Source organism: Fundulus heteroclitus, chromosome 4 (assembly GCF_011125445.2).
Source record: "Fundulus heteroclitus isolate FHET01 chromosome 4, MU-UCD_Fhet_4.1, whole genome shotgun sequence".
In the NCBI taxonomy this organism is placed as follows: domain Eukaryota; kingdom Metazoa; phylum Chordata; class Actinopteri; order Cyprinodontiformes; family Fundulidae; genus Fundulus; species Fundulus heteroclitus.
Window position 1 is genome coordinate 18,910,802 of NC_046364.1, and position 25,539 is coordinate 18,936,340.

The window sequence follows — 25,539 nt, forward strand, 5'->3', positions numbered from 1 at the left end:
TGATCCGTGAAGATCGGGTGGAAAGCGGCGAGGGTGGAGTTTACTTGTTAAAAGTGGGGGGCAAACGTTCACTGGCGCAGGAAGGCGTTAAGGCTAGATCATTCTCGACCAATCGGTGCGATTTTATTTCGTCACGTGGGTAACTTGACAGCTTAAGTGCACAATATAGGGTAAAATGATACAACCTAGTTTATGAAATTTGTTGTTTTTTGAGAAATTTCCGGGTATCTATCAGTTTCCAAACAGTCGTGTGATGTTTATATCAGCTTCAGGGTACAAGAGATGTCGCTGAATGCGAGGGTTTAGCAGGCGTTGATGCAGCTTAAACCCCTCCCGCCCTTCCCGGCTCCCTCGTTTAACTAGCCGGCTGGTAAATGATGCTGAGCCACTCCCATTTCCTCAGCGACAGCAGTTTTGCCTTTGTAGCCCGTAGACTGTGTATGTAGCCAGCCAGCGCTACACGCTCACAGCTGACGCAGCAGCAACAGTTAACGGCGGAGCTCCCGTGGACGGCGAGTCGCTCCCAGGCTTTAGTGGTTATTGTCATTAAACAATGAAGAAGCTGAAACGGGCTCCCTCCTGACAGTATCCACGCTGTGATCAATGACGACCCGTGGCGGAGCCCGTGACTGACATGGACGCTGGTGACATTAAGGTACGGTTTAATCACACTACTGTTTTCAGCTAACGCGCTTTAGCCTGTGGGGTAGCGACGGGGCAGCGGTTAGTTTTGGGTTACAGAGGCCGACATTTAGACTGTTTTTCTTTATTTATTTTTTTGTCCGCTGCCCAAAAGCAACCGTCCTGTCGTCGTTAACGCAGAGGACGTCGTCACTTTTCCTTGTGCTCTAATGGCCACTTTAATCCTGTTCGATGCTTTCCCGGCGGTGTGTTTTGGTGTTTTCTGATACAGGCGACAGCTAAACAAGCTAGCATGCAAACAGCACCAACGGAAACTACGCCCCCCCCTCCCCAAAAAAAATAAAAATAAATAGATAACATCTTGGTTTTATTTAGCTACAGTGACTGTGTGTTTTGTTTGTTCTCCCCAAAAAATTACCCAAGGTAATTTTAGCCGCGTTTCTTCGCCTTTTTAGCTCAGTCTCGGTTTACGTGTTAGCGCCGTGGGCTAGCTGGGGCTAACTTAAAATCTCAGCTGTCATGACTCGCGGGGTGCTTTTCGGTGTCGGCAGCAGTGTTTTTTTGTGGTTCCCTTGCAAATCTGTCGATGGAGGGAGAGGAGGAGGGGGGGGGGAAGAGGTTTCAGTCGGGGAGGAATGTATGCAGGAGTGTTGTTGTCGAGAGGCGGAGGCGCCTCATGCGTGGACCGTCAGCAGAGGAATGTCCGGTTCTTCTGCATGTCCGTCATTCCTTTGCAGCGTTCAGCTATGCAGAAAGCTCCCTTTGGTTTGCGATCGGATGTTTCCCTCCCCTAACCTGACTCCGCCAGATAGATTTGCTCCGCATATCCATCTGGAAACCTTCCGTTGAAGTAACTTTGGGAAGGGGCGAAAATACTGGTTAGCTGATTGGCCTATGTTGGTGATAGACGGGCCAAATAAACCAATCAGATTCGGCGTCGCTCTGTTACGAGCGACGAGGAAAACACAACCACAAGCCAAGCTACTCTTGCTGCTGCAGGTAAAGGCTCGTTAGCTCAGCAAAGAAATACTCTGTAATTCCGATAAAACTTGCTCGATAGCCACGCTAACGCTAGTTTCATCGGCTGAAGCCGCCATGTTGTTTAGACTGAACTGTCGCTTCTCGTTGCGTCACACTTCAACCCGCCTCAAAGCCAACGCTGATTGGACGTTCGTTTGGTGAACGGCTCCAAATTTTCTTTAACGGAGGGTAGCCAGACTGATCTGCGAGTGAAACCTTGAAAGCTCGCGAGATCAGGATGGTCTCACGAGGCTATCCCTCCCCCGTTCCCTCTCTTAAACACCAGAGCATCCAGGTAAGCTGCCAGTGGAAGCCTCGCGTGGCAGTCACCTAATGACTCAGGGCATGTCAAACAAGTCGCACATTACAGAGGTCACTTTAGGGATGTCACGTTTGATTTGAATAACCCACTTGAGTGAAATATGAATGGAAATAACTAGATGTTGGATAGCAGTAAACGCATAAAAAACACAGTTGTGTTCAAACATTAAAGCTATGCTTAGATTGGTTGAAATAACACTGAGTAGGAACGTCTAAAGTTTGAATGTCTAAACTCTGATAACTGGAGGCACGACGATCCAAGAAAGCAACAGGTCTCATAGATACTTAAGCGCTTAAGTAATCTATTTTATATTTAATCCCGCACTAAAAACGCAGCTGCTCAAAAAGTGGCATAAGTGTCAGCTCTCTTTATGTTTTAGGAGCTGTAGCTCCATGTACCTACAAATAGCCCCCACCCTGCCACTTTCAGTACAGAGTCAGAGAATGTCACACAGTGTGTATAAAACAAAACAATAAAAGCTTGAGGTTGAATTCCTGTGCAAACAGAAGTTTGTGATAGGGCCAGACAGTTAATCGCATTTGCAATATAATCGCAACTTTAAAAGACACAATTTCCAAATTGCAGAGGTCTGCAGTTTTTGGCTATGTAACAACTAAAGGATCAGATGTGTCCTTTAGTTGTTGGTAATGTGTTTAAAGTGGAATAACCTCCACATGGAAGAGAAGAGAGCTGCAGCAGCAGTGAGATAATATCATTTTATTATTACTTTTAGAGTTTATATAATCCTACTTTTTTCTTTTTTTTTTTTTTTTACCAGAAACATTCAGGAATCTTTAAGTAGCGGTCAAACTGTTTAATACATAGACTTGTTTGTTGGTTGCTCTTTATGTTCAACAAGGGTTGATGTAACATTCAATTAAAAGCTATTATCTTGAGCAATAATATTCTGATTAAAAAACTTAAAATTTCTCGTTTTAAACAGTCTTTGTTTACAAACGTCTTTATCTACAGGCCATTTTTGTTGCTGGTGGTTAATGCAGAGAAAAGTCCAAATTAAATCGCAGTTATGGTTGAAATATATCTCCATTTAGATTTTTGGCAACGTCGTTCAGGCCTAGTTTGTGAGATCAGAGAAGCCCGGGGGTTTTAGCTTGGTTGTGTCATCCCCGGCGGATGCACATCTGGGTCTGACCTCATTGCCCTCTTAACAATCACAGCTTTTCTCAGCGGCCCTCTCGCTGACACAGATACACAAACACGCTTCACGGTTGAACGCAGGGATGAATCCTCGGACCCCCTCTGCCTTTTTCTCCACATCTCTGTCAGTGGTCAGTCTGCTCTACCCCCTGTGAGGTTTTCAGGACTGACATGAGAAGTCCATGTTAGAGCCTGTTGGATAATTAGCTTATCCTGTGGTACCGTGCCTGCCTTATCCTCTCAAACTTAATCCTATGACGGCACACTAACGACATCGGTGTAAGATTGTTCAAGTCCAGAGCTGCTGCACTGCTTGAACCCTGTAGTCGCATCACTATGGCTTTAAAGTCGCCATGTTGAGTTTTTGGGAAAAATCTCCCCTTTTTAAATGTAGTTCTGGCTTGTTGGGTCTCTATTGGACGGGGTGAGAGTCACCTAAGGGAAAGTGAAGAAACCACCCACGAACAGCAACAGTGGGAGACAATAGTTGTCTGTGCAACATCCACTGGCTGCACTGATGCTCTATTCATCCACGCCAACCACGGTTTCAGAGAGACGGCACATCTTTGTACGCCGAACCCTGTCACCTCTTCTTTCTGTGCAAACTGCAGCGGCAGCGTGGCACCATGATCTGGAGCAGAGGGCACTGGGAGACGTGAGTGATGCTCCCAGATGTCAAAACCGCTTCACTGGTCCTTTTTCCGATCAAGTAAATACTCTGTAATGCCTACGAATTAAATGCTTTTCACTTGTTAGCGTGCGCAGAGAGAAAATGGTTAAAGGATAAAGACGCTTTTTCCGAATAAACAAAAAAAAAAATCTGCCTATGTCCCTACCCTACCGAGTTTCTTAAAATCTGGACTGGATGCTTTTAGTTTAACCCTGCTGGTAAAGAAAAGTTGGTGCTCCACTCACATTTTTGTAAATATTTAATTAAATCTTTTTGTGGGTAATACTGAAGGTGTGACACCTAATAACGTAGTAGTGCACAACTTGTATAGCATTGTCAGTTTGCTGTCCCTTCAAAACAACTCTATACACAGCCATTAATGTCTGAACCACTGGCAACAAAAGTGAGTACAACCCTAAGTGAAAATGTTCAAATTGTGCCCAGAGTGTCCACACTTTGTGAGGCTGCTATTGTTTTCCAGCGCTGCCTTAAGTCTCTTTGGCCTGGATTTCACTAGAGCTTCACAGGCTGCCTCTGGAAACCGCTTCAACTCCTCCATGATGACATCGCAGAGCGGAGGATGTTGGCGTCCATGCGCTTGGCCAGTCCACAGGCCTGTCACCATAACAAATTTTGCTGGATGATAAATCTTCCTAAAAATCATCGCGATAAGCGATTTTCATTTGAAATAGAGATGCACCGATCTATTTTTTTCCAATCCGATACCTGGACTAAGAGCATCGTCCGATATCGATACTACTGTTGAATGAATAAACCGTGTACCTTGCCATGTGAAGTCTTCTGGCTTGAAATAAACTTTAAAAAACGTTCTGCATGTTCTCAGCATGGTGCTTTTGGAGCTGCTTTGCAGATGCTGCATGTTGCAGTCGCACTTGTTGGCGTATCAAGTTTGAAATGTTTCCAAATAGCAGACTGGGCTCGGTCCGCCACTTGCTCCATGTTGCTCTGTGTTTGCTCATCGCTAGCTGCTGTGCATGTAACCGTAACCGTCGTTTCAAACATAGGATAGAAGTGACTAGATCGACGTAACTATATTGCTGTGTATGATATTAATAAAAAGGAAAAGACCGGATCAGAACGCTGGATCGTATCAAACATCTGATATCCGATCCAGCTAATTAGTCCATATTGGAGCCAATATCCGATCCGGGTATCAGATTGGTGCGTCTCTAATTTTGAGACCTTTTTCAACTAATATGATAATGGCATAATAACAAAAGTATATCCTCTCGACCTACTGGCTCAGATAGATGAAGCCGTTGGCTGCCGTCATTTGGTTTAAATTAAAAAAAAACTCCCGCCCTACAGCGGTCGTGTTCGCTTTGACACCAAATCCATTTTCTTTTTTTTAACGAGCGTTTCTCTGGCTGTCCATCATGAGGCTCTCATGCTACACTTTAAGCATGTGAATGAACTCCTCTTACACTATTTTAATTGATAATGTGATTTAAAATGTATGGTGCGATCGATTATTGTGACAGCCCTACCAGTCCAGCAGCTTTACCCCTAGTCTCTTTAGCAAGGCAGTGGTGGTTCCTGGAGGGGTGTTGAGGGTTGTTATGCATGATGGAGAATACTTCCACCATCCTGGTTAACTGTAGGTGAGACCGACTTGTTTTAGTAGGTTTTTCTTGGTCTTGTCGGACCGTCAGACGGGGTTCCAGTAATCCATCCGTGGTCTGCTTGTGTGTTTTTGGGTCTTTCTTGTGCATCGTCTTTAGAAGAGGCTTCCTTCCAGGGTGACAGCCGTGTAGACCTTTTCGTGCAGCGCCTGGTCCGAGATCTAACAGGCTTATCAGGTGTTCGGTCTTAGGAGCATGTTTATAATACCCCTGAGTTAAAATGTAGTAACGCACCAATCAGAGTGGGGTTTTTTTTGTGCCAGATTCCCAAGCCCTGGTGTTTTTTATAGCTTCGCCGTGCCAATATTGTCTAGTTATTTTTCGTTTTCCCATTTATTGAGAACAATAATTAGCTGCACTGAAGTGTTTTTGTTTCTTGCTTTCTGCCGTTAGCAGTCATCAACTATTTACAGCAGAGGTGTGGCCGTCCGCTGTGTTAGAGCTGGCCGTCAGTCTAAAAGAGGGTTTTGCTATTCTGAGACGGTCAGAAAGATTACAGAGCTGACATTTCTGGCTCTCCTAAACATGGTATTTTAAAGAATAGCTCAGCTGGCGTTGTTAAGACCCCCGTCTACTCTCCACCTGTATTCCTCGACAGTATAGATCCTTAGCTCCACTCTGAAATCTTTAAAAAGCTCAGAAAGTTTCCACATTCAGTTTTCAGAACACGGCAGTGTGAAAGTTTATCTCTGCTCTACTTTCATCAGATAACTTCCTGTTATCTGATGAAAGCCTCACTTGTTGTTAGATTTTTTTTGTTGTGCATCTCTAGTCTAATATTAATCTTTTGGCCAAAAACCGGTGGATGGGGACTAATGTAGAAGCATCTAAAAACGTTTAGCTCTCTTGTTGAACTTTTCATTGCAGTTATACTTTGTTTAAAGCCTTTGGCTGTTAGCTGTTTCATGGGAGGAAACCAGATGTTATGTGATATTGAAAGCAAAAAAAAAAAAAAAGTGCCCTTTGTCACATTAGCTAATTGTTTGGTCATAGACTGTAAAATGACGGCATCAGTAAGAGTAAACATGGTTCCAGCTGGGATTAGCTTGACACTGAAGTTATAAACTCAAAGGTGTGGCCACTGATTGTCTCACGCAGTTGCAGTGCTGTGCGTTTTCTCACCTCTTAAATTTTGTACATTGCATACCTTAAAACTTGCAAATTAAGGTGCGAAGGTGTTGATTTCTTAGTTTTATTTCAAGCAACATACTCACTTCTAATCTATTCTGGGAGTCTAGTTAAACAGATTTTCACCTTTCTAACGAGCCTTTAAAGGTTTTCCTTAGGTTAAATCTTTAAAGGAAGTTCTTCATCATTCCTATCTTGTTTTCGGTCAGAATTTATGAATTTATTTGGTGATTTCCTTCCTTACCACTGATCTGTCTTGACAGACAACAGACTCCTTACAAATAAATCAACAACTTAATGTTTGATTACGCAGCTTGAGTTGATCCGCCCTTTCTTCAGGACATTCCTTTCAGATAAAGTAACATTTTCTTGCAATATTTAATCCTTATGATCGTGGTCGTGGCTGCGAAGTACAACCAATCATAGCAAATCGACAAAATTGTATAATTGAAACGGCCTCCAAGTTGGAATACAAAATTATTCAATTTAAAACAGTTGCTCAAGTTACTTTTCCTCGCAGAAACCCACTTGTTCATTGTTTAGTAGGATTATGCTTGAATGAGTGATGGAGCACTTCTTGAGTTCGCTAAAAAAAAATAAAAAAATCAAGGAGCACTTTAATCAACTTTAAAGGTTCCCCTGAAAGTCTGGGGATCTGACACTCGACAGAAGATTTAAAGGATTACACTTAAGTCAGGGTTCTTGGATGTAAAATGTAAAGGTCTGAGGGAGGGGTCGAGACTTTTGCACATCACTGTAGATCGGCTTCTGTCTCCGATTCCACTTTGCGGTTGGCGATTGGCCGACTAATGGTCACCGTTTGACAAAAACAGCTGCTCCCTTGTGTCTGTGCAGGATGTGAAGCTTTCACCTGAAGTGGAACCATTTATCCCACAGAGGAAAGGTTTTGAAGGATCACTGGTCGGCATGAGTCTCCCCGGCGAGGCGGGTGGCGGAGGAGGGGGCGTCGGTCTAGGAGGAGGCAGCGGAGGGGTGGAAACCGCCCCCATACCCAGCTACCTCATCACCTGCTACCCTTTTGTCCAGGAGAACCAACCCAACAGGTACTGTTCTGCTTTCAGCGCCGGGGTTGGGAGATCGAGTGAAACCCTTGGGGCAGGCGCGGGTAATACTGAAGGGTTGACCCTAGAGCTCCTCAGCAACAGTACTTTTGATACTGTCTCACAGACCCGTCTGCTGCTAAAACAGAAAGGGAACATTGTGTCGTGCTTGAGAACAGGATTATGATCAGATAGTTTAAACATCGTGTCGAATCGGAACCATTAGAGCCCCCTGTTCTCCAGGATGGCTTGATTCTATAAACGGGAACCTCACCAGTTTATTTATGAACCAAAATAAACCGCAATGTTTCCACCGACTCTTCCTTTGTCCGCAGCGATCGTCTGTTTCCTGCGCACATCCGTTTCTGTGTTTCCTTCCACACTATTTGAATGGCAGGAAGTGCCCACTGTAGTGGGCTGTGGAAATGTCATGTGGATCCTTATCAGCGTTTGCGTGTTTCCAGCCTAGCGTGAAAACATCACGGGTGTCAACCCCATTTGGTTAAAGGAATCCGCGTCTTGCTCAGCCCCAACTCCAGTTAATGCCAGCAGTTCAGTGTCTTTAGAGAAATTACATAACAGGGAACGTTAAGAAGTGAACACACTTTGGTTCGTATTTTCTGTGACTTTATTCAGTCCAAAGTTCTCTTGATCTGGTCTAATCCAGGGATGCACCCCCAATTCTTTAAATGCTTGAAAACCTAAATCACCCACCTTTTCCGCTCAGTAAATGCATCAACGAGCAGCATGTCCTTTGAGGCATATTTTCTTGCATTCGGTAGATTCAGAAAAAGGTTTATGCCTTGATGCGTATTGGGGATGCGTCATGGTTATAATTTCCTGTTGGACAGAAGACGACTACCTTTTATCAAAGAACCTGTGTGATTTATCTAAATCAGCCTTAAAGAAAAGCAGAAATCTGGCACTGGCTAGGGAAAACGTCGCTACCGTATAGTCTGAAGCATTTCTGAATTAAAAGAAAATCCCAAGTTAAAGATGTAATCATCACAAAACAAATCGTCATTGCATGATTTTTATATCCTTAAGAAATAAGCCTCAATCCCTACAGTTTTGTTAAATACCAGGACCAGCCCCACAGATTAACTGTCTGCTTCTTTACAGGCAGCATCCTATGTACAGTGGAGGGGAGCTGCGCTGGCCGCAGCCTAACCCCAGCCCCGGAGGTCCATACCTGGCCTACCCCATCTTGTCTTCCCCACAGCCTCCCGTCTCCAACGACTACGCTTACTACCAGATCATGCCCGCACCCTGCCCTCCCGTCATGGGCTTCTACCAGCCCTTCCCTGGGACATATGCAGGTCCGGTGCAAGCCGGAGTGGTCAGTCCTGTGTCGGCGGATGAAAGGCCGCTGCCGCTGGGGCCTACGTATGGGATGGCCAGCCAGAGAGGGAGAGGCATGCCTCGATCTAATGTTCTTACCAAGGTACGGAGCTCCAGCAAAGTTTTTCCTCTGACCGTTTACTGCACCCAGACCCTTTCCTTCTAGTTATTTTAGGGGGTCCGACCGTGTCCGTTTCTCTCTTTCTGCAGCAGCCACATTTGGGTGTTTGCCCGCCTCCAAGAGGTCGTCGGCCACCGATTAGAAACATGGCCGTGCAGAAGGAGGTGTGCACGTTGACGCCTGATGGTCGGACCAAGACTGTTATGTTGGTGGATGCGGCACAACAGACAGGTAAGAACAAGGCAACAAAAGCTGAGCTGAGTTTTCTTTAGTTTTCCTTTGCTTTAACGCTTTGTTTGAATATCACTAAAGAAAATGATCTTCAGCAGGTACGGGCCAGTTACCCGTATCAAGGCACACCCAGGTTTTAAAAAGTTTAGGTTTTCAAACTCTTAAAATCATACAGTTACTATGGTTTATTTATTTTTTATCAGCATTTCTTCCAGCTAGCTGGAGAATACAGCAGCATTGTGCTGGCACTCCCTTCACCTCCTCTACCTGTTGCTGTGCACTACCTGTCAGCTGGCTGAAGGAGGATTTACACATTTCCCTTGTTTAGACGAAAGACAAATTTAGCTGTTTAGACATTTTTCTTTGAAAACACAGGCAAGTCATGAGATGGTAACTAAAGGAGCTCCACCCATAATTAAAGTAACTGTTTTAGACTAATGCTGGCCAGCTACAAGTGACTGTAGGCTGACTACCTGAGCAGATGACCCAGCTAATTAACCCGCTTATAAAGATTTGTTTTGCCTGTGTTACTCCATAATGAGCAGAATGGAGAAGAGGTAAAATTCTGCTGCCGCTATATAACTTTTCAGGTGTTGTCAATAAAGATGACCAAAATAGAAATATACTTTTTTAGCTTCAGTAGGAAAAATGGTTGCTTTTCTGTTTTTTTTTTTTTTTTTGTTTTTTGTTTTTTGTGTTGAATATTCTAGTTTATGTTGCCTTTTTCCTGAAGGTTATCATGTGAGAATCTCACACCGGCCGATGCCTGATCTACAGTCCCTTTGCCGGTCCAAGCATGAGACAACCACATTCCAGAGTTATTAAAAGACTGGCGCTTTCCATCTTGACAAAGCTAATTCCTGTCTGCTGCAAACACAATACCAGTAAGAGTGTCTAGTACTGCTCTTACTGGTATTGTTGATGATGCTTCTGCTTCACCTTTAAAAGAACTGGATCGCTGAGATTCCAGCCTGAGAAGTGAACATGCAGAGCAGCTCATGGTGCCACAACTCAAGTCTTTGTTCTTGGAGAAGTGACTTTATGCAGATAGTTTAGCTGCTCGGTTGTAGGGCTGGGCGATATGGATTAAAAAATAAATCTCCGATTTTATCATACCAAATCCGATTAATTAATTTTTTTTTTGCTCCTTTGTTGTTTCATAAAAAGAAATTAAAGAAATTATTTTAAAACCTTGCTTTTATGTCAAGCATTTCGTCAGGGAGTTGACCTGAATTCAAATTGCAACTAAAAACAAGCTATGAAACAGGCTTGTAAAACAAGATGGCAGTCGTGCCATTATAAACAATGAAAATATAACAAAACATTTGCTGCTAGTGGTATTACACATTGAGCTAAGAACAGGCTTCACTGCACTTGTGAACTTCAAACTAAGTTAAGAAAAAAAAAAGTAAATAAGTAAATGAAGTACCTCGTATTATGGTAAAAAAAAGTTTCCACTTAACAATATTTTGACAATACATTTGCCTAAACATATATTCAGCATCACATGCTGTTCTCTTCATGGAAACCCAATGAGTGTATTGGCAAAATAAAACCCAGATTTTCCAAAAATTAAATCTTAAAGAATTGTAAATTCGAATTAATCGATTAAATCGATTTATCGTCCAGCCCTACTCAGTAGTTGTTGTTTTGTTTTTTTTAACTTGCATCATGGCTAGATCTAGTAGAGATAGACCGAGTCTCATGTCTGTTAGTGAAAAATACATGTTTACATTTGCATTGTATTTGCCCCCACCCTTCCTTTCTGTATGTTTTACGTCAAAGTTTCCATGACCTTTTGTTCAGATTTCCCAGGTGAAGTGACGGGGCGTTGTGCCGCCGAGCGGGTTAGTCCACAGATGTGGAACAACCGAGCAAAGAGAAGACGGGCCTCCCACCCGGCTGAAGGCTACATGGAGCAAGGCGTCAGTGAGGCGGACATAGACAGCGACAGTGGCTACTGCAGTCCCAAACACAACCAGGCGGCCGGGGCGACGCAACGAACTCCTGAGAACACAGCCGCTGCCATGGTATGTTGAGTCTGTGTAATTAGTTCAAGATCCAACGCTAACCAGAGTTTAATAAAGAACCGATGGGACATTTCACATCGGTCATATCAGTTTAGTTTCATCTATAGCTCATATTTTCCATTAACTTAAGACTCTAATAAAGTTTAAAACACTGTCTGCTTAAAGCAGCCTGTGGTAAAAGAGGGAGTAAATCCTTCAGACGAAGGCATATGTAAAGGTTTTAAACGGTTTATATTCTGAGGCACACATGTTTAAAAAAACAACCAACCACAATCCTCCTGGATTAGTAACCAATTAAATGAAGTAAACAAAAGAGGCACTGCCGAACACAGAGTTGTATTCCTGGAGTTTATGCTCTGCTTTTCTCTTCTTCCGTCGCCACAAAAGGACAACATCGAAGTGTGTGTCAGTCACACCTTTCTAAAGGCTTTGTGGGGGATTCTATATTAGTTATAAAGTGTATTTGCCTTTTTGGAGACGTTCAGGTGTTACAAGCTTCAGCAAATGAAGAAATGTTTGGATAGTCATGAGCTTGATGGAAATGTTGAAATATTTAACAAAACATTCTACAAAAATGGCTATTGATAACCACGAGATCATTTGGCTTAAGACTGGTTCACACGGCAGGATTTTAAAATTAGTCGTCCGGTTTTCAAAGCCTGAGAGAAACCGCATGTAAAGATAAAAAAAATCCTAGATTCAACAGGTCTGGTCGTGTGGAGGCGAGTTTTGGGCTTTCTCGTGGGAAATCCCTCACCTCGCTTTCTGATTGTGGCTCTTAACACACAACACATGGGAGGAATATCTCTTAAGATTATTTTAAGAGACATGGCGATAATCTCCGCCTCTCAGAAGCAGGAGATCAGGGCGAAAATCTGGCTGAAAATCCTGCCGTGTCAACGAGCCTTCAATAGTTTGTATATAATAATTTGTTTTTATAGATCCATTTTCTTTGTAATTATTGCTAAACTAGCTAAGTTTTAAGGTGTCCCAGAAGATATATTAGACGGAAACTTCTGTGATCCCTGCAGGAAGTGTAGTTCTGTCTGGAACGTTAGAATCACTCTGACAGTATAGTTGCATATCTCTGAAGATGTAAGTACTTCATCTTTAACGATTCCATGTTTTACGTTTCTCTAGGGAGTAGATACCAGTGTTGTAAAAGGTAAGTTTAATTCCTCTTTTTTTTTGTATGTAGGAATAACAAATCACTGCTGAAATTTAAGTTTATTTCATTTTTTTAACGCTTCTCTATTTAACTTGTTTTGCTAGCAGGTACCTGGGTAAATGTAGCATCTCAGGCTACTCCAAAGTACTGGAGGGACAGAAATGGCCAGTACCACCGAGCCGATCAGAGGAAGATTCCTGAAGAGAGAAACTTGTCACAGGTAAAAAAAAAAAAAAAAAAAACTTCTTGATGGCCTATAAATGAAATGAGGAGGATGTAGATTGTTGTTAAACACCTCCATTCCTACCAAGTCCTTCTAACCTGAGTGGGTCCATAAAATGGTGATCAATTAACTTTTTGCTTCTGTGAATTTCCGTTTACCTTCCAGGATTTCCACAATGGCTACTCAGGACGTCTGACATCCAGCCAGTCAGAACAAAGAGTCCAGCCAGCAGCCGTCACTGGCAGCGATCTTACCCCAGAGCCACTTTACTTTGAGGTCAGAGGAGGCATTGGCCTGTTTTTGAGGAAATGTCAATGTAGCAATGTCAGTAGTTACCGTTCTTTGTTTCAGAAATACCAGTGTGGAGCACTAACAGGATTTCTGCATATTTTCTAGGATGAGGACGAGTTTCCAGATCTTGCAGCTGGAGGGTCTGTCCAGCGCAGCACCAAACCCGAACCTGCGCCTGCTCAGACACACACTCAACCTAAACTGCCTAAAAATCTGGTGAGAGAGAGATCCTTTTCTCAATTTTGATCAATTCTCATCAGCTGATTTCCTTTGCGTCTTGTAAAGTCATCAGCCCAAATGTGCATAAAGCTGCAGGTTTTATTTCTTCAGTTCCCTTTCTTTAAAAACTGAAGACATTTTCTAGTGGAAATCCATACTTCATTTCCCACATGTTTTTTTTTTTTTTTTAAATCTGTGTTTGTTTGTTAGGGAAACATTCACCACTGGAAAGTATCTTTAAGCGTGTTTTCAGTAAACCGCTGCACATTGTTGTGTCCAACATCCCCTGCTCACTAACAAACGTGTATCTGATCATGCGTCACAGCTGGATGACCTACCAGAAAACTCTCCGATCAACATCGTGCAGACTCCCATTCCCATCACTACCTCTGTTCCCAAGAGGGCTAAGAGCCAGAGAAAGAAGGCTCTGGCAGCTGCCCTGGCCACGGCCCAGGAGTATTCTGAAATCAGCATGGAGCAGAAGAAATTACAGGTACAGCCCGTAACCATCCTATTCTCACAGCTGCGTATTCCAGGGATGTTTTTTGTTCCTCTGTGGCCTTTAATCGGTTTAACGTGTGCCCTTGTAGGAGGCGTTCACCAAAGCAGCGGGGAAGAAGAGTAAAACCTCGGTCGAGCTCGACTTGGGAGACATGCTGGCTGCTTTAGAAAAACAGCAGCAGGCTATGAAAGCCAGACAACTCACAAACACAAAACCACTATCTTTTACAGGTATTGATTATTAGCCCATGTATGCATTTAAAATACTTTCTTAAAGAAAAATGAAAAGCCTGGGGTTCAATCGTGGGATTTTTTCCTTGTTTTAGAAAGACCGGTTGAGTTTTCTTTATCCTCTCTCTCTCTTCCCAGTGGGAACGACCACTCCATTCCACAGCTCAGGCTCCACCAATGTGCCGTCCATGTTGAGGGGTCACCAGCAGGCCCTCTCTGCCCCACACAACGCTCTGGATTCCACCACACCACGAGTGAAGAGGGGGAAGGAGAGAGAAATTCCCAAAGTGAAACGCCCTACAGCCCTTAAAAAGGTTGGCAGATGAAACTAAAAAAACTTAACGGCTGATCAGGGTTTTTTTTTTTTTTTTTTGAGTGAAACCATGATTTATTCATTTTTTTTCCCCGTCCTCTTTTTTTCCACTAGATAATCTTAAAGGAACGTGAGGGAAAGAAAGGGAAGTCGTGCGTAGAACAAGAGTCTGCAGGCCATGACGAGAATGGAGACGAGTGTCTCCAGTTTACCGATGATCTGTCACGTGAGCCTGCCTCCCAGGAAGGTGAGCTTTTCTCTCTTTATTTATTTTTCCTTATGGTGGATGTGCCCTTCAACTAAATGCTGCGAGCAATACATTGATTAATGGTTGACAAAGACTTGTTGGAACAAGAAATTGGGCTTAGTTTTGAATTACAAATAATTTCCAAGTATCTCGCAAAGATCTTGCAAGTTGAAACAGGTTTTTTTTTTTTTAAAAAACAATGCACTCTATAGTAAAATTGTTTAATAACCTGTGACTCCGTTTTTATTGGCAGAAAACGGCCTGAGCGTGCCCAGCGACGCGTCCCTCTCCCCGGCCAGCCAGAACTCCCCATACAGCATCACCCCGGTGTCACAGGGTTCTCCTGCCAGCTCTGGAATCGGCAGCCCGATGGCTTCTAACGCCATCACCAAGATCCACAGCCGGCGCTTCAGAGAGTAAGTCCTCACTGCGAGCCCATCTGGAAATGCTGTTGGCGATCTCCGTTTGGATGTCTGGAAATATTCGCTGTGCAGCGACAACAGTTTGTTGGTTCAGCAAATTTGGCTTTGAGAAGCAATGGGTGGTTTATTGGGGGAAGAGTACAATAAAGAATTGTAGCGTTTGACACAAATATCTACCACTTAGCAAAACTGGATGCCTGCGTCTCAAATGCAGCTTTGTTCCTCCATGCTTTCAGTTAAAGGCCCATTGTCCCAACCCACCCTTTTCTTCTGTGTGTGTGTGTTTTCCTTTTAAAATCTCCAAAAGGCTTCTGTAGCCAGAGCTCCTCCTCTAAGGTCTGGCTGCTTTCTCACATCACACCATGTTGACCTTTTGATGGATATTTCAAATATGTGTCTTTGTTGTGCTGAAGGCTCTTTCAGAAAATGGTCTAGAGCCGTTTAGGTTTAAACCCAATAAATGGCCGCAGAATATTTCTTAAGCTTGATTCTGGGTTTTCAAACTGTTGTTTTTTATCAACTTGTTTATATATGTCTAAAACCATTGTTTTTTTTTCTTTTTTCTTTGTAGTTTATTAGCGTTACCATTAGGGCGTTGGTGTTTATTGCATACCACAATATAAAAAGCAAACAATCAGCCCTTTTAAAGTATTTATAAAGAGACTCGTATAGCATACTTATTTTTGCAATTCACCAATAACAAAACCCCTTAGTGCTCAAAATTATAAATAGAATAATGTTGAACTAGAAATGAACAAAAATAGGCCTAATTTCAGTCATGATTGAAACTCAAAAAGACCAAACTATTACAGACGTTACTTAAAATGTAAGGATGGAGACAAACATTTTCATTTAATTTTCAAATTACCTGTTTTTATTAATGGTCTTCATTATTTGAGTTTACATTATTTTAGTTTGATTGACTTTGATATTTACCTCATCTTTCCAATTAAATGTGGTTAAAACAGGATGAAGTAAAATTGACTAGGCAGCAAAAAGTCTGCCGGCGCAGAGCTAATCAGTCAATCATATGACCAAATGTTTCCATAAACACGTAGTCATTGAGAAACAAACCGGACAGACCATTTGTCAAGCTTAGATTGGATTCAGCTGACAAAGAGGAACTTGGTTTTTACCCGCTGCTCATCAGTAGCGTCTGGGTGTCGTCTCTTCAGACGCTTATCATTCACGGGGCTTTGTTGCTCTGCTTCGCTGCTTTGTCTCACAACAAATCCATACAGTGCTGAAACCTCCGGTCCATTGTTGCCTAACTTGACATGGTTTCATGCTTAGCTCATTTCTGCCGTTTGGGAACTTGGAAAACCCTTTTATAACTGTGCTCATTTGACGCTCCAGCTCTATCCGTCATGTGTGGTTTAACGTTGTACGTCAGATGGAGCTAAGCACCACTGACGGATGCAAGAAGCGCTGGAGACCTGAGCTTCTCCTCACAGGCAGCAGTTTTGGAGGAAAACGGCTGTTCAGAAATCAACTCTAAATGTATCAATTAAATGTAAACTTCAAAGACGCTTGGCGACCTGGTCCATTAGGGCAACTGTTCTGGGCAGCACTAGTTTCCAGTACCATAACGATGATGGAATATGAGTCACTGACTGCTACAACTAAAGAAAATACACATAAAGGCAAAAAAAGAATACATAGATACCTTGTCCCCAAGTTATTCTTTACAGCAGCCTTTAAGTCCCTGGCACTGTCTTCAAGGCTGGGGGTGAAGGCATACTGAAGCAGGGTGAGCAGTGGGGCGATGATGTAAAGAGTTGGTTGCTTGTCCTCCGACATCGCCAACGTAGCTTCTTTCATCGGTTTCAACACCCGGACCAAATCCTCAGCAGTTGTTACATCCTCCTCTGTTAGGATGCACAAATCCTTTTCATTCCTGCGCACGTCTTGAGAAAGGAGAGTAGCAGAGATGGCTGGTTGTTGCTCCAAAAAGCGCTCCAGCATGTCCAGTGCACTGTTCCATCTTGTCGCCACGTTAAGTGTTAGTTTGTGCGCTGGTAGTTGAAGCAGCTTCCGTTTTTTTTTTTTTTTCAGTATGTAGCTTGCCGTCGTACTCTGGTGAAAGAATGCTGCTATATGTCTCACACGAGCAAGCAGACGTGATACGGCGGGGATTTTCAGACCTGCTTGTGAGGCTAAGTTCAGCGTGTGTGCGACATGCATCAGCTGCGTATTTCCACTGCACGAACCATATTTGCAACGTTGTCCGTAACAACTGCTGGTTGTTTGCTGGTGTTTTATGAAATGTTTATTTCAGGATTGGGAGAAATCAGCAACGTACACAAATAAGGACTCAAACACTGTTCTGTTAGAATAATAATGCCCACATTTATTGTTCCCCACAGAATACAGCAACACAAAACGGCAAGCTCTTCACACACGCAAAGTAGCAAGCACTTAAAGCAACAAGCTTTCAAACAGGCGTGACGCTCAACATATTCTCAGAGTCAGCTCTTACCATTGACGCAGAACTGGGAGCCCTCAGTCCAGGTTAAGATTAGCCTTCATGCGGCCGGCATCCACACACGAACCCACGGCAGACTTACCGGGCTGAGGGCAGTCTCCTCTTTTTATACTTGTAAACAAAGAGTCAGATGTGGAGCGAGAGTGGCCATTTCCCCCTCCACAGCTGTCCTGTTTCCCTAAACATGTTTCCAAAACAGAAACCGTTCCCAGCATCTCAGCAGTGCGCGAAGCAAAATAACATTGCAAACTCAGAATACAGCAAATATAAGCAAAAATACAGAAAATACAGAGTACAGAATCAGTCTTTTCCCACAACACATTAACATAGGTTCCCACCACAAGTTAAAACAAGTTATAGCAAAATAACGCATGTGGTTCTCAGTTTTATGTGAGAAACATAACAGAGCACGAGCATATATGTTGCTCTTAGTTTAAAACTAACCAGTTTTTCCCAAAATACATTGTCAAAGAACAAAAATAATTCTTTAATATATCAGCTGGTCAGCCCCCATTTCTGTATTGCCCTGTCAACATATCGGCTAGATTTCCAGCGGTGTGGTTCGAAGTAACCTTCGGTGGTCTGCAGCACATAAGACGCGAGGCGCCACTCGTTATCGATGTAGTGGGAAGTCACCGTAATGTAGGACTGAGTTGACAGCGATGTCCATGTGTCACAAGTTATGCCGACTCTCTCTGCTAACTGCATTTTCAATTGGATGTCGTCTTTCACTCGTGTGTACATCATGGGGATAACAGTTTCGGTCAGATGTTTGCGTTGCACCATGACGTAGTGTGGTTCGAGCACATGAAGGAGCTGCTTGAAGCCTATATTTTCCACTACCGAGTAGGGCCGTAAATCTTTGCACACAAAAGTTGCGATGGCCTCTGTTATCTTAGTGGCCCACGGAGAATCTGCTGGTAATGCAAGCGAGTCCCTCGAGTTCAATTGTTTATCTCCGGAAGGTTTGTTGTCGGATGTTTGCTTAGCATGATACCTTGTCAGGTGATTTCGGAGATTTGTAGTGTTTCTACAATAACTGACCTCCGCTTGACAGATCTTGCAAACCACTTTAGTTTTATCCAGCACATGACGTCAGACTTCAGTTGGGATGGCATTTTGCATTTGCCCACGCCCGCTCTTGAACGTCAACGTCACTCACGTCACTATAAAACTAATCAATCTCATTCCCTACACATCGATTTTGTAAAATTTTACTGGAATCGATCCAACATCAATTAAATCGTTTTTTTTTTTTTTTAAGTATTTATTAAGAGACTCGTTTTCTCCCTCTGCAGGTACTGTAACCAAGTCCTGAGTAAAGAGATCGACGAGAGCGTGACGCTGCTGCTGCAGGAGCTGGTCCGCTTCCAGGAGCGGGTCTACCAGAAGGACCCCACCAAAGCCAAGTCCAAGCGTCGACTAGTCATGGGCCTCAGAGAGGTCACCAAGCACATGAAGCTGCACAAGATCAAGTGCGTCATCATTTCTCCCAACTGTGAGAAGATCCAAGCCAAAGGTGAGTCTTTGGATGTGTACCATGTAGGGATGCAAGTTAAGGAATAATGAGTTAATCTGAAGTCGATCAACTAACGATTAATTGTAGCGGCCACTTTATTAAAATCCCTAGTTTTCTCTTGTGGAGCGGCAGACTGTTTATCACCTCCATTAGCATTTCTGGCAGAAGAAACTCTTAACTGTGACTGCCTGCTAACTAAAATACAACAAAAATGAAGAGATAACTTGTGAACCTATAAGGCATGAAGGGATATTTTTTTAAAAAACCTGTTATATAAATAATTAGTTACAATAGGTACTGAAAGCTCCTGGGCCAAATTGCCATATTCATGCTTCCCGTTGTTGAGACAGCTTGAGGTTCCAACAGTTTTATGTGTTGCAGGTGGTTTGGATGAAGCTTTGTATAATGTGATTGCCATGGCAAGAGAGCAGGAGATCCCGTTTGTGTTTGCCCTGGGCAGAAAGGCTCTCGGACGCTGCGTCAACAAGCTGGTGCCTGTTAGCGTCGTTGGGATTTTTAACTATTCCGGGGCCGAGGTAGGGCATCGCCGTCCTTCTTAAATCCCTGAAGTTTCTCTTGCGTTTGGCTTAATTCTCTGTTGGTTTGCCGTACGTCTCCCTCAGGGGCTCTTCAACCGGTTAGTGTCGCTGACGGAAGAGGCGAGGAAGGCCTACAAGGACATGGTGTCTGCGCTGGAGCAGGAGCAGGCAGAGGAGGCTCTGAAGAACGACAAGAAGGTCCCGCACCACATGGGCCACTCTCGGAACCACTCGGCTGCGTCGGCCATCTCTTTCTGCTCCATTTTCTCTGAGCCCATCTCAGAGGTCAATGAAAAGGAGTATGGTGAGCTCATGTTTCGTCTCAGTCCAGAGTTTTATTTTCTTTTTATTTATAGACAATAGCTTGATAAGAAAACCTTTAAAAGCGCTAATATCGACTGTTTTTTCTTTTGGCTCGAAACTTTTTTATTAGATTTTTCTTGATGCTAACTCGTTTTTAATCAGGGGTTGGTTTACTGTTCCAAAGTGTTTTTTGTTGTTGTTGTTGTTGTTGTTTTTTTGTTTGTTTTACACTTTTGCTGGAAATCTGAATATTTATCAGATTGAAAAGTGAAATTTCTTCTTTCACTAAAGGTTCCAAGAATAATAATAATAAAGCTGGTTCTGGCCAGAACATGTTTTTTTCCTTTTTGGAGAATAGCAAGGAGGGGCTGCTCCATTTGCACCGCCTTTGTGGTGAGAAACTCTGAGAGTTAAAGAAAAGGAAAAGCTTCCTGAAATATATTTTCTAAACAATGGCACCCACTCCTGCTTCCTGTACTAGAAATCTCAGTGGCGAGATCAGAAAACAAAATCTACAAATGTTTCCTGAAAATGTTCAGCCCGGCACTTTTTTGGGCTGTGAGGTACGCAGCTGAAAGTGGTGTGGCTGGAGAACCAATGGCTGCAGCACTCCTTGTAGTAGTCATGGTCAAGATAATCTTTCAGACTTCGCCACCTGCTGGTACAGAACAGATATTACAGTGTTGGTAATTTTACAATCTTTTAACGTGGGGAAAGAGCCCATTTATCTAAAAATAACGAATTAAATATAGTGTTACATCATCAATCAACCCCGTTGCCAGTTTAATAAGACTTTTTATTGTGTGTAAATCCTAAGATTGAACCAATAAATTTATTTTTTTCCCCCTTTCAGAGACGAATTGGAGGAGTATGATGGAATCGTCAGACGCCTTGGAGCCTGTAGAGACCGAGCCAAGTCGTCCTGCAGCGTCCACGGCCTCCCAGAGTAACAATAGCGAACCACCACCACCACCAGCAGCAGCCGTCACCGTGGCTGCTGCCACCGCCACCAGCAGCAGTAGCAGCAGCGTCCCTCCCAGCTCCGCAGCTCCCCAGACCAGGACAGGAGCCCACGGCGCCGGGTGCCGCGGACAGAGACGAGGTCCGAGCTGACGACCGGCTCGAGGTGGCCTCTCAAAGCACAGAGACGGGCTCGCTGGACGGGAGCTGCAGGGGCCCACTGACCTCCTCCATCACCTCCACCACTTCCACCCTGGTCCCTGGGATGCTGGAGGAGGCCGAGGAGGAGGAGGACGAGGAGGAAGACTACACCCCCGAACCCATCTCGGTGGAAGTGCCCACTCTGAGCAGCCGCATCGACTCCTGGGTGTCGAAGACCCTGGAAAACCTGCACCTTGGAAAAAGCCAAGAAAGCACAGAGGAGGAGGACGAAGACGAGGACGGGGGGCAGAGCGGCGACGAGGACGATCTGGAGTCGGCGGACATCACGGAGCCGAACGCGGAGGCGAAGGAACAGGTGGAAGCTAAGAAAGCCACAGTCTGAAGCCACTCCACTGTTTTCTCTCTACATGCACTGGTTGTTTCTGTCCCCAGTGGCCCTCACTCATCCCTCTTCATCCCTCTATCTCCTCTGTGTCTGCCCCCCCCCACCCCTCCCCCGACACCAGGCATTATCTCAGGAATCAACCAGTTGACCAACATTCACACACATTGCAGAAAATGTGACCAGCGTACAGACCAAACTACTCCTAACACTACAACAAGGATGCCCTCACTTCTTCTTCAACCCAGAACCTGCAACACTTGAATCCAGAGGGGAACTTTCTTTTATTATTTCTCTTCCTACGCCTCTGAAGCTGAACTCTTTTTAGAGACTTTTTTTTGTTTGTTTTTTCTGGGAGCAAGTGACGAGAGCAGTCCGGAGTTTGGGAATATTTCTTCTCCCACAGCGCTGAAGGTTTACAGCTCTACTCGTATTTGTCTGTGTGTGCGTGTGTGCGATTTACAGACTCTTGCTTTAGATTTCCGTTCTGGTTAATTGCTTTATCTTAATGCGTGTGTATGCGAGTACACACGGGTTTTTGGGTTCATCCTTTTTGTTTTTGTTTAACAAAGGAGGGAGAGGATTGCGTTTAGTTCCCCACTCCGTTGTGTCTGAACCAAAACGGCTCCCATGCGTCAGTCTCCAGAGTGTTTTTTAACGTCTAAACAATGAGTGTCTCATCCTGTATCTAGATGATTTGATTAACTTCTAAGAAGCAAAATAATTTTTGTGAATATAACCTTGTCTTGGTGGTTCTGCTAAAGCATTTAATGGTTTTGTCATATTGATCTTGCCTTTTGTGAAAGTATTAGAGGTTTTCCAAAAAAAAAAAAAGAAATGAAAATGTAAAATCACTGATCTGTGCTTCATAAAGGAAAAACAAAGTGTTCCTTATTTATTTTTCTTCAGTGTTTTTTTTCTCCCTACAGTGGGAGGCAGGGGTGGCATCCACACACCTCTTCCATGAAAAGCGTAAAAAAAAAGAAATCCCCCCCATTTAAAAAAATTTTTTTTTTTACAAGTGTTTAGGTAATTAAACAACAACACTACCTTCTAAGAAATCTGTGTTCCCGTCTTTTAACATCCAGGGACTCAGGTAGGTATTTAATAGTAGCTGTAACGCTTAATAATTCCCCAAATATCACTTTCAGTTGCTAAGACCGGAAAAAATAAAATCATCGTGGAGCTTCTCTAGATGCGATCAGCGGGGGCTTTTTTTATTTTCTTTTTTTTTTTTTTTTTTTTTTTAAAGGCACCCAATTATAAGTGCCAGCACAGATGAGAAGTTACCAGTCTTACACAAATTCATGAGCATATTTCTGTAAATACAGGTGTAAAAAAGAAAGGAAGAAAAAGATTTAGAGTTGTATAAAAAAAATAAACCCACAGTCATCCTGTTTTTTAAAGCTGTTTAATACTTTCAACATGTGGACAGAATCCAATTTGATATTATTGTTGTTTGATAGATCGGACTAAAGATGCAAATGCAGCGTGTGAGGCCATATGCTGGGGGGATGTTCGTATACTTCATGCTTTGAGTTAAAGTATTTCTGGTTTAATTAAAGGTACGATGTGTGTGTGTGTGAGCGAGTGCGTGTGCGTTTGTAACGACTTCCATCAAAGTGTTTGATGTTAACTGAAAGCTAATGTGTGTTTTTTTTCTTTCTTTTTTTTGCACTATGTAAATACAGTACTGGTAAAAGTCTTGTAATTAATGTGAACTACAACAAAAAAAGGAAGGAAAAAAAAAACGGTTCGATGAAGTAATTCTATTTTGAGTGTGTTGTCTTTCTATGGCTATTTAAAACCATCTCCTTCTGACTGTACTTCACTTGTGACACTGTTGGAGGCTGTGTCTCATCATGTTAACACTCTTAACCTATATGGACTGATGATTAACATCATTAAAATATTGTTTAGGTAAATACGTTTGGACTGACGTCTCATTTTGTTGCCTGCAGCTTCTACACCAGGGGTGTCCAAACTTTTCGGTACAGAGGCCAAAGTTGTCAAGTCAAAGGAACTCGAGGGATATATATATATATATATATATATATATATATATATATATATATATATATATATATATATATATATATAAAACCTGCTCTATTAAGTATAATCATTTTAAAAATAAAAAAGTCAGATGTTCTTGTAGGAAATGACTGTGTAAATCATTGTAGATCCATCATTTAAGAGGGTTTTGTCGTATTAAAAAGATGGTCATTCAGTTTGAAAATTATTTTAAATTATTTAATTTGACTATTTAACGATAATAAACTTTACTCTTTTTGGTTTAGCAATATAAGAACAGTATTTGGGTCAGTTCTTTGCTGTACGGCACTTGCTGCAATTAGCCAATTTTAGTAATTGAATTCAAAGCAGATTTTAATGCAGCAAAGTCTGCATTTCGGTAATTAAATATAATTGGACAGAGGTTACTATGAAATTAAAGTGTCAAAAGTTTATTAAAAGATAAATACTTTGTATTGTACTTCACATTTTCAATTGTAGGGTTTTTAACTTTCCTGTGATAATGTTACCCTAATTAAAAACTAAATCTTCCATCTTAATCGCCTAGCTGGACCAAATCTTTCTTAAAAAGCAGTTGGTGGGCCACAAATGGCCCCCGGGCCGCACTTTGGACATGTAGAGCAGCACTTTGCCTGTTCTACACAAACGCGCTTAAGAGCCAGGATGAAATCTGCCAAGGTGTTAGTTGTGTTTTCCCAGGAGGAATTGTTTTTTGCCCATGACATATTCAGGATGTCCCAAAGATGCTCGGTGGGATTAAAGTTCAATCTCAGGTGTTTTGATGCATCTTTCCTTCTAAACCAGGGGTGTCAAACTCATCTTGGTTTAGGGGCCGCATTCAGCTTAATCTGATCTCAAGAGGGCCATATGAGCAAACTCATTGTAAGGTTAGATAGAACTAATAAAAGTAGACTTGTTGTTGCTTTTTATATTAAATTAATTTCACTGTTACACAATATATTATGAATAACCTCAGCGTTTTTAAGGAAAGTATGTGCAATTTCAACAATACTTTTACTCATTTACTTGTGCATTATGCATAGAAACTGATCACAGCAATTGTACAAAGCTGAAAAACATTAATTCACATTTTTTGGAACTTAAACACCGTCCTGCATGACAAAATACATCAAACATAAAAATTAAGATATGATTTAAAATCAATTTCCCACATCTGAAGCTCAGTGCTACCATCTGCTGATTAAAACACAGCGCTTAAGGAATGTCTCATTCCTTAACAACAGCGAAAGCTACTCTCAGATTGCTTAAATGCAGGGATTTAATTTCTGTTGTTATTTAATAAATTACTTAAAATACTTTTTCCCCAATCCCTGAAATAATAACCTGGGTCAATTCTAATAGAACAGCAATGGGGTAACTCTTGTTAAATTTATACTCTGTTTTCAGACATGACTTTGAGGTGATTGTATTGTAAACGGGAAGGTTTTCTACCATTCTAACACGTAAACATGCTTTAAACTAAACCGTTCTAATGCAATTCCAATTGGCTGCATGTATGGAAGGTGAATCTCCACCTGTGTGCCTCCTCTAACAGAACAATAATTGTAGAAACGGCTTTGGTTCTGAACTTGACATGGATGTACAGACCGCTGATGGCTTCAGGGTTGGTCATGCCTCCCCTTGTAACATCTGTAGTGTTGTAGTGCAGCAGCAGAGGATGTGCTCCAGGGTACCTCTCTTGGGTCACAATGGACATGCTGGTGTTTCTGCAATTTAAATATGTTGGATATTTTGTCTTTGATTTGAGAAGATGTTTAAAAAATGTGAATAAGTCTAGGGGTTTTTCCACTTTGTTGTGCAGTCATATATTTCAGATGTGTGGCAGGAACTGGAACCAGCTTTGAAAGTACATTTGTTTTCAAACCTAGGGTATTACCTGCATGTTGGACCATTTAGTGTATTTAAAAAAAATATAATGTACATCCAACACTTTTCCATCAAGTTACTCTTTCTCTGAAAGAAAGAAAGAAAGAAAGAAAGAAAGAACATATGTTGATTTACCTGGAAGATAGCGGCCTAAATGCCACAAAGCTAGCATTCATTTTTTTTTTATCGTGCACATAGTTCAGTACCACTTCACATTGGGCTAAACTGTCTTGCAAATGATTTCCAATCTTGAAGTTTTTAACTGCTCTTTTGTAAGCAGAATTTT

General features: G+C 42.5%; 1 protein-coding gene across 1 annotated transcript; it reads left to right on the forward strand.

Moving 5' to 3' along the window:
* Window positions 1-415: 415 nt before the first annotated feature.
* Window positions 416-23,260, forward strand: secisbp2l (SECIS binding protein 2-like). The gene is given in 19 exon segments (XM_012877126.3): window positions 416-655; window positions 7,439-7,647; window positions 8,767-9,088; window positions 9,196-9,337; window positions 11,144-11,367; window positions 12,508-12,532; window positions 12,643-12,755; window positions 12,924-13,034; window positions 13,155-13,265; window positions 13,594-13,761; window positions 13,859-14,000; window positions 14,139-14,314; window positions 14,428-14,560; window positions 14,814-14,976; window positions 18,766-18,986; window positions 19,368-19,522; window positions 19,610-19,829; window positions 20,682-20,896; window positions 20,898-23,260. Coding segments are annotated over 19 exon segments (3,306 nt in total). The 5' UTR covers window positions 416-634; the 3' UTR covers window positions 21,333-23,260.
* Window positions 23,261-25,539: the final 2,279 nt, after the last annotated feature.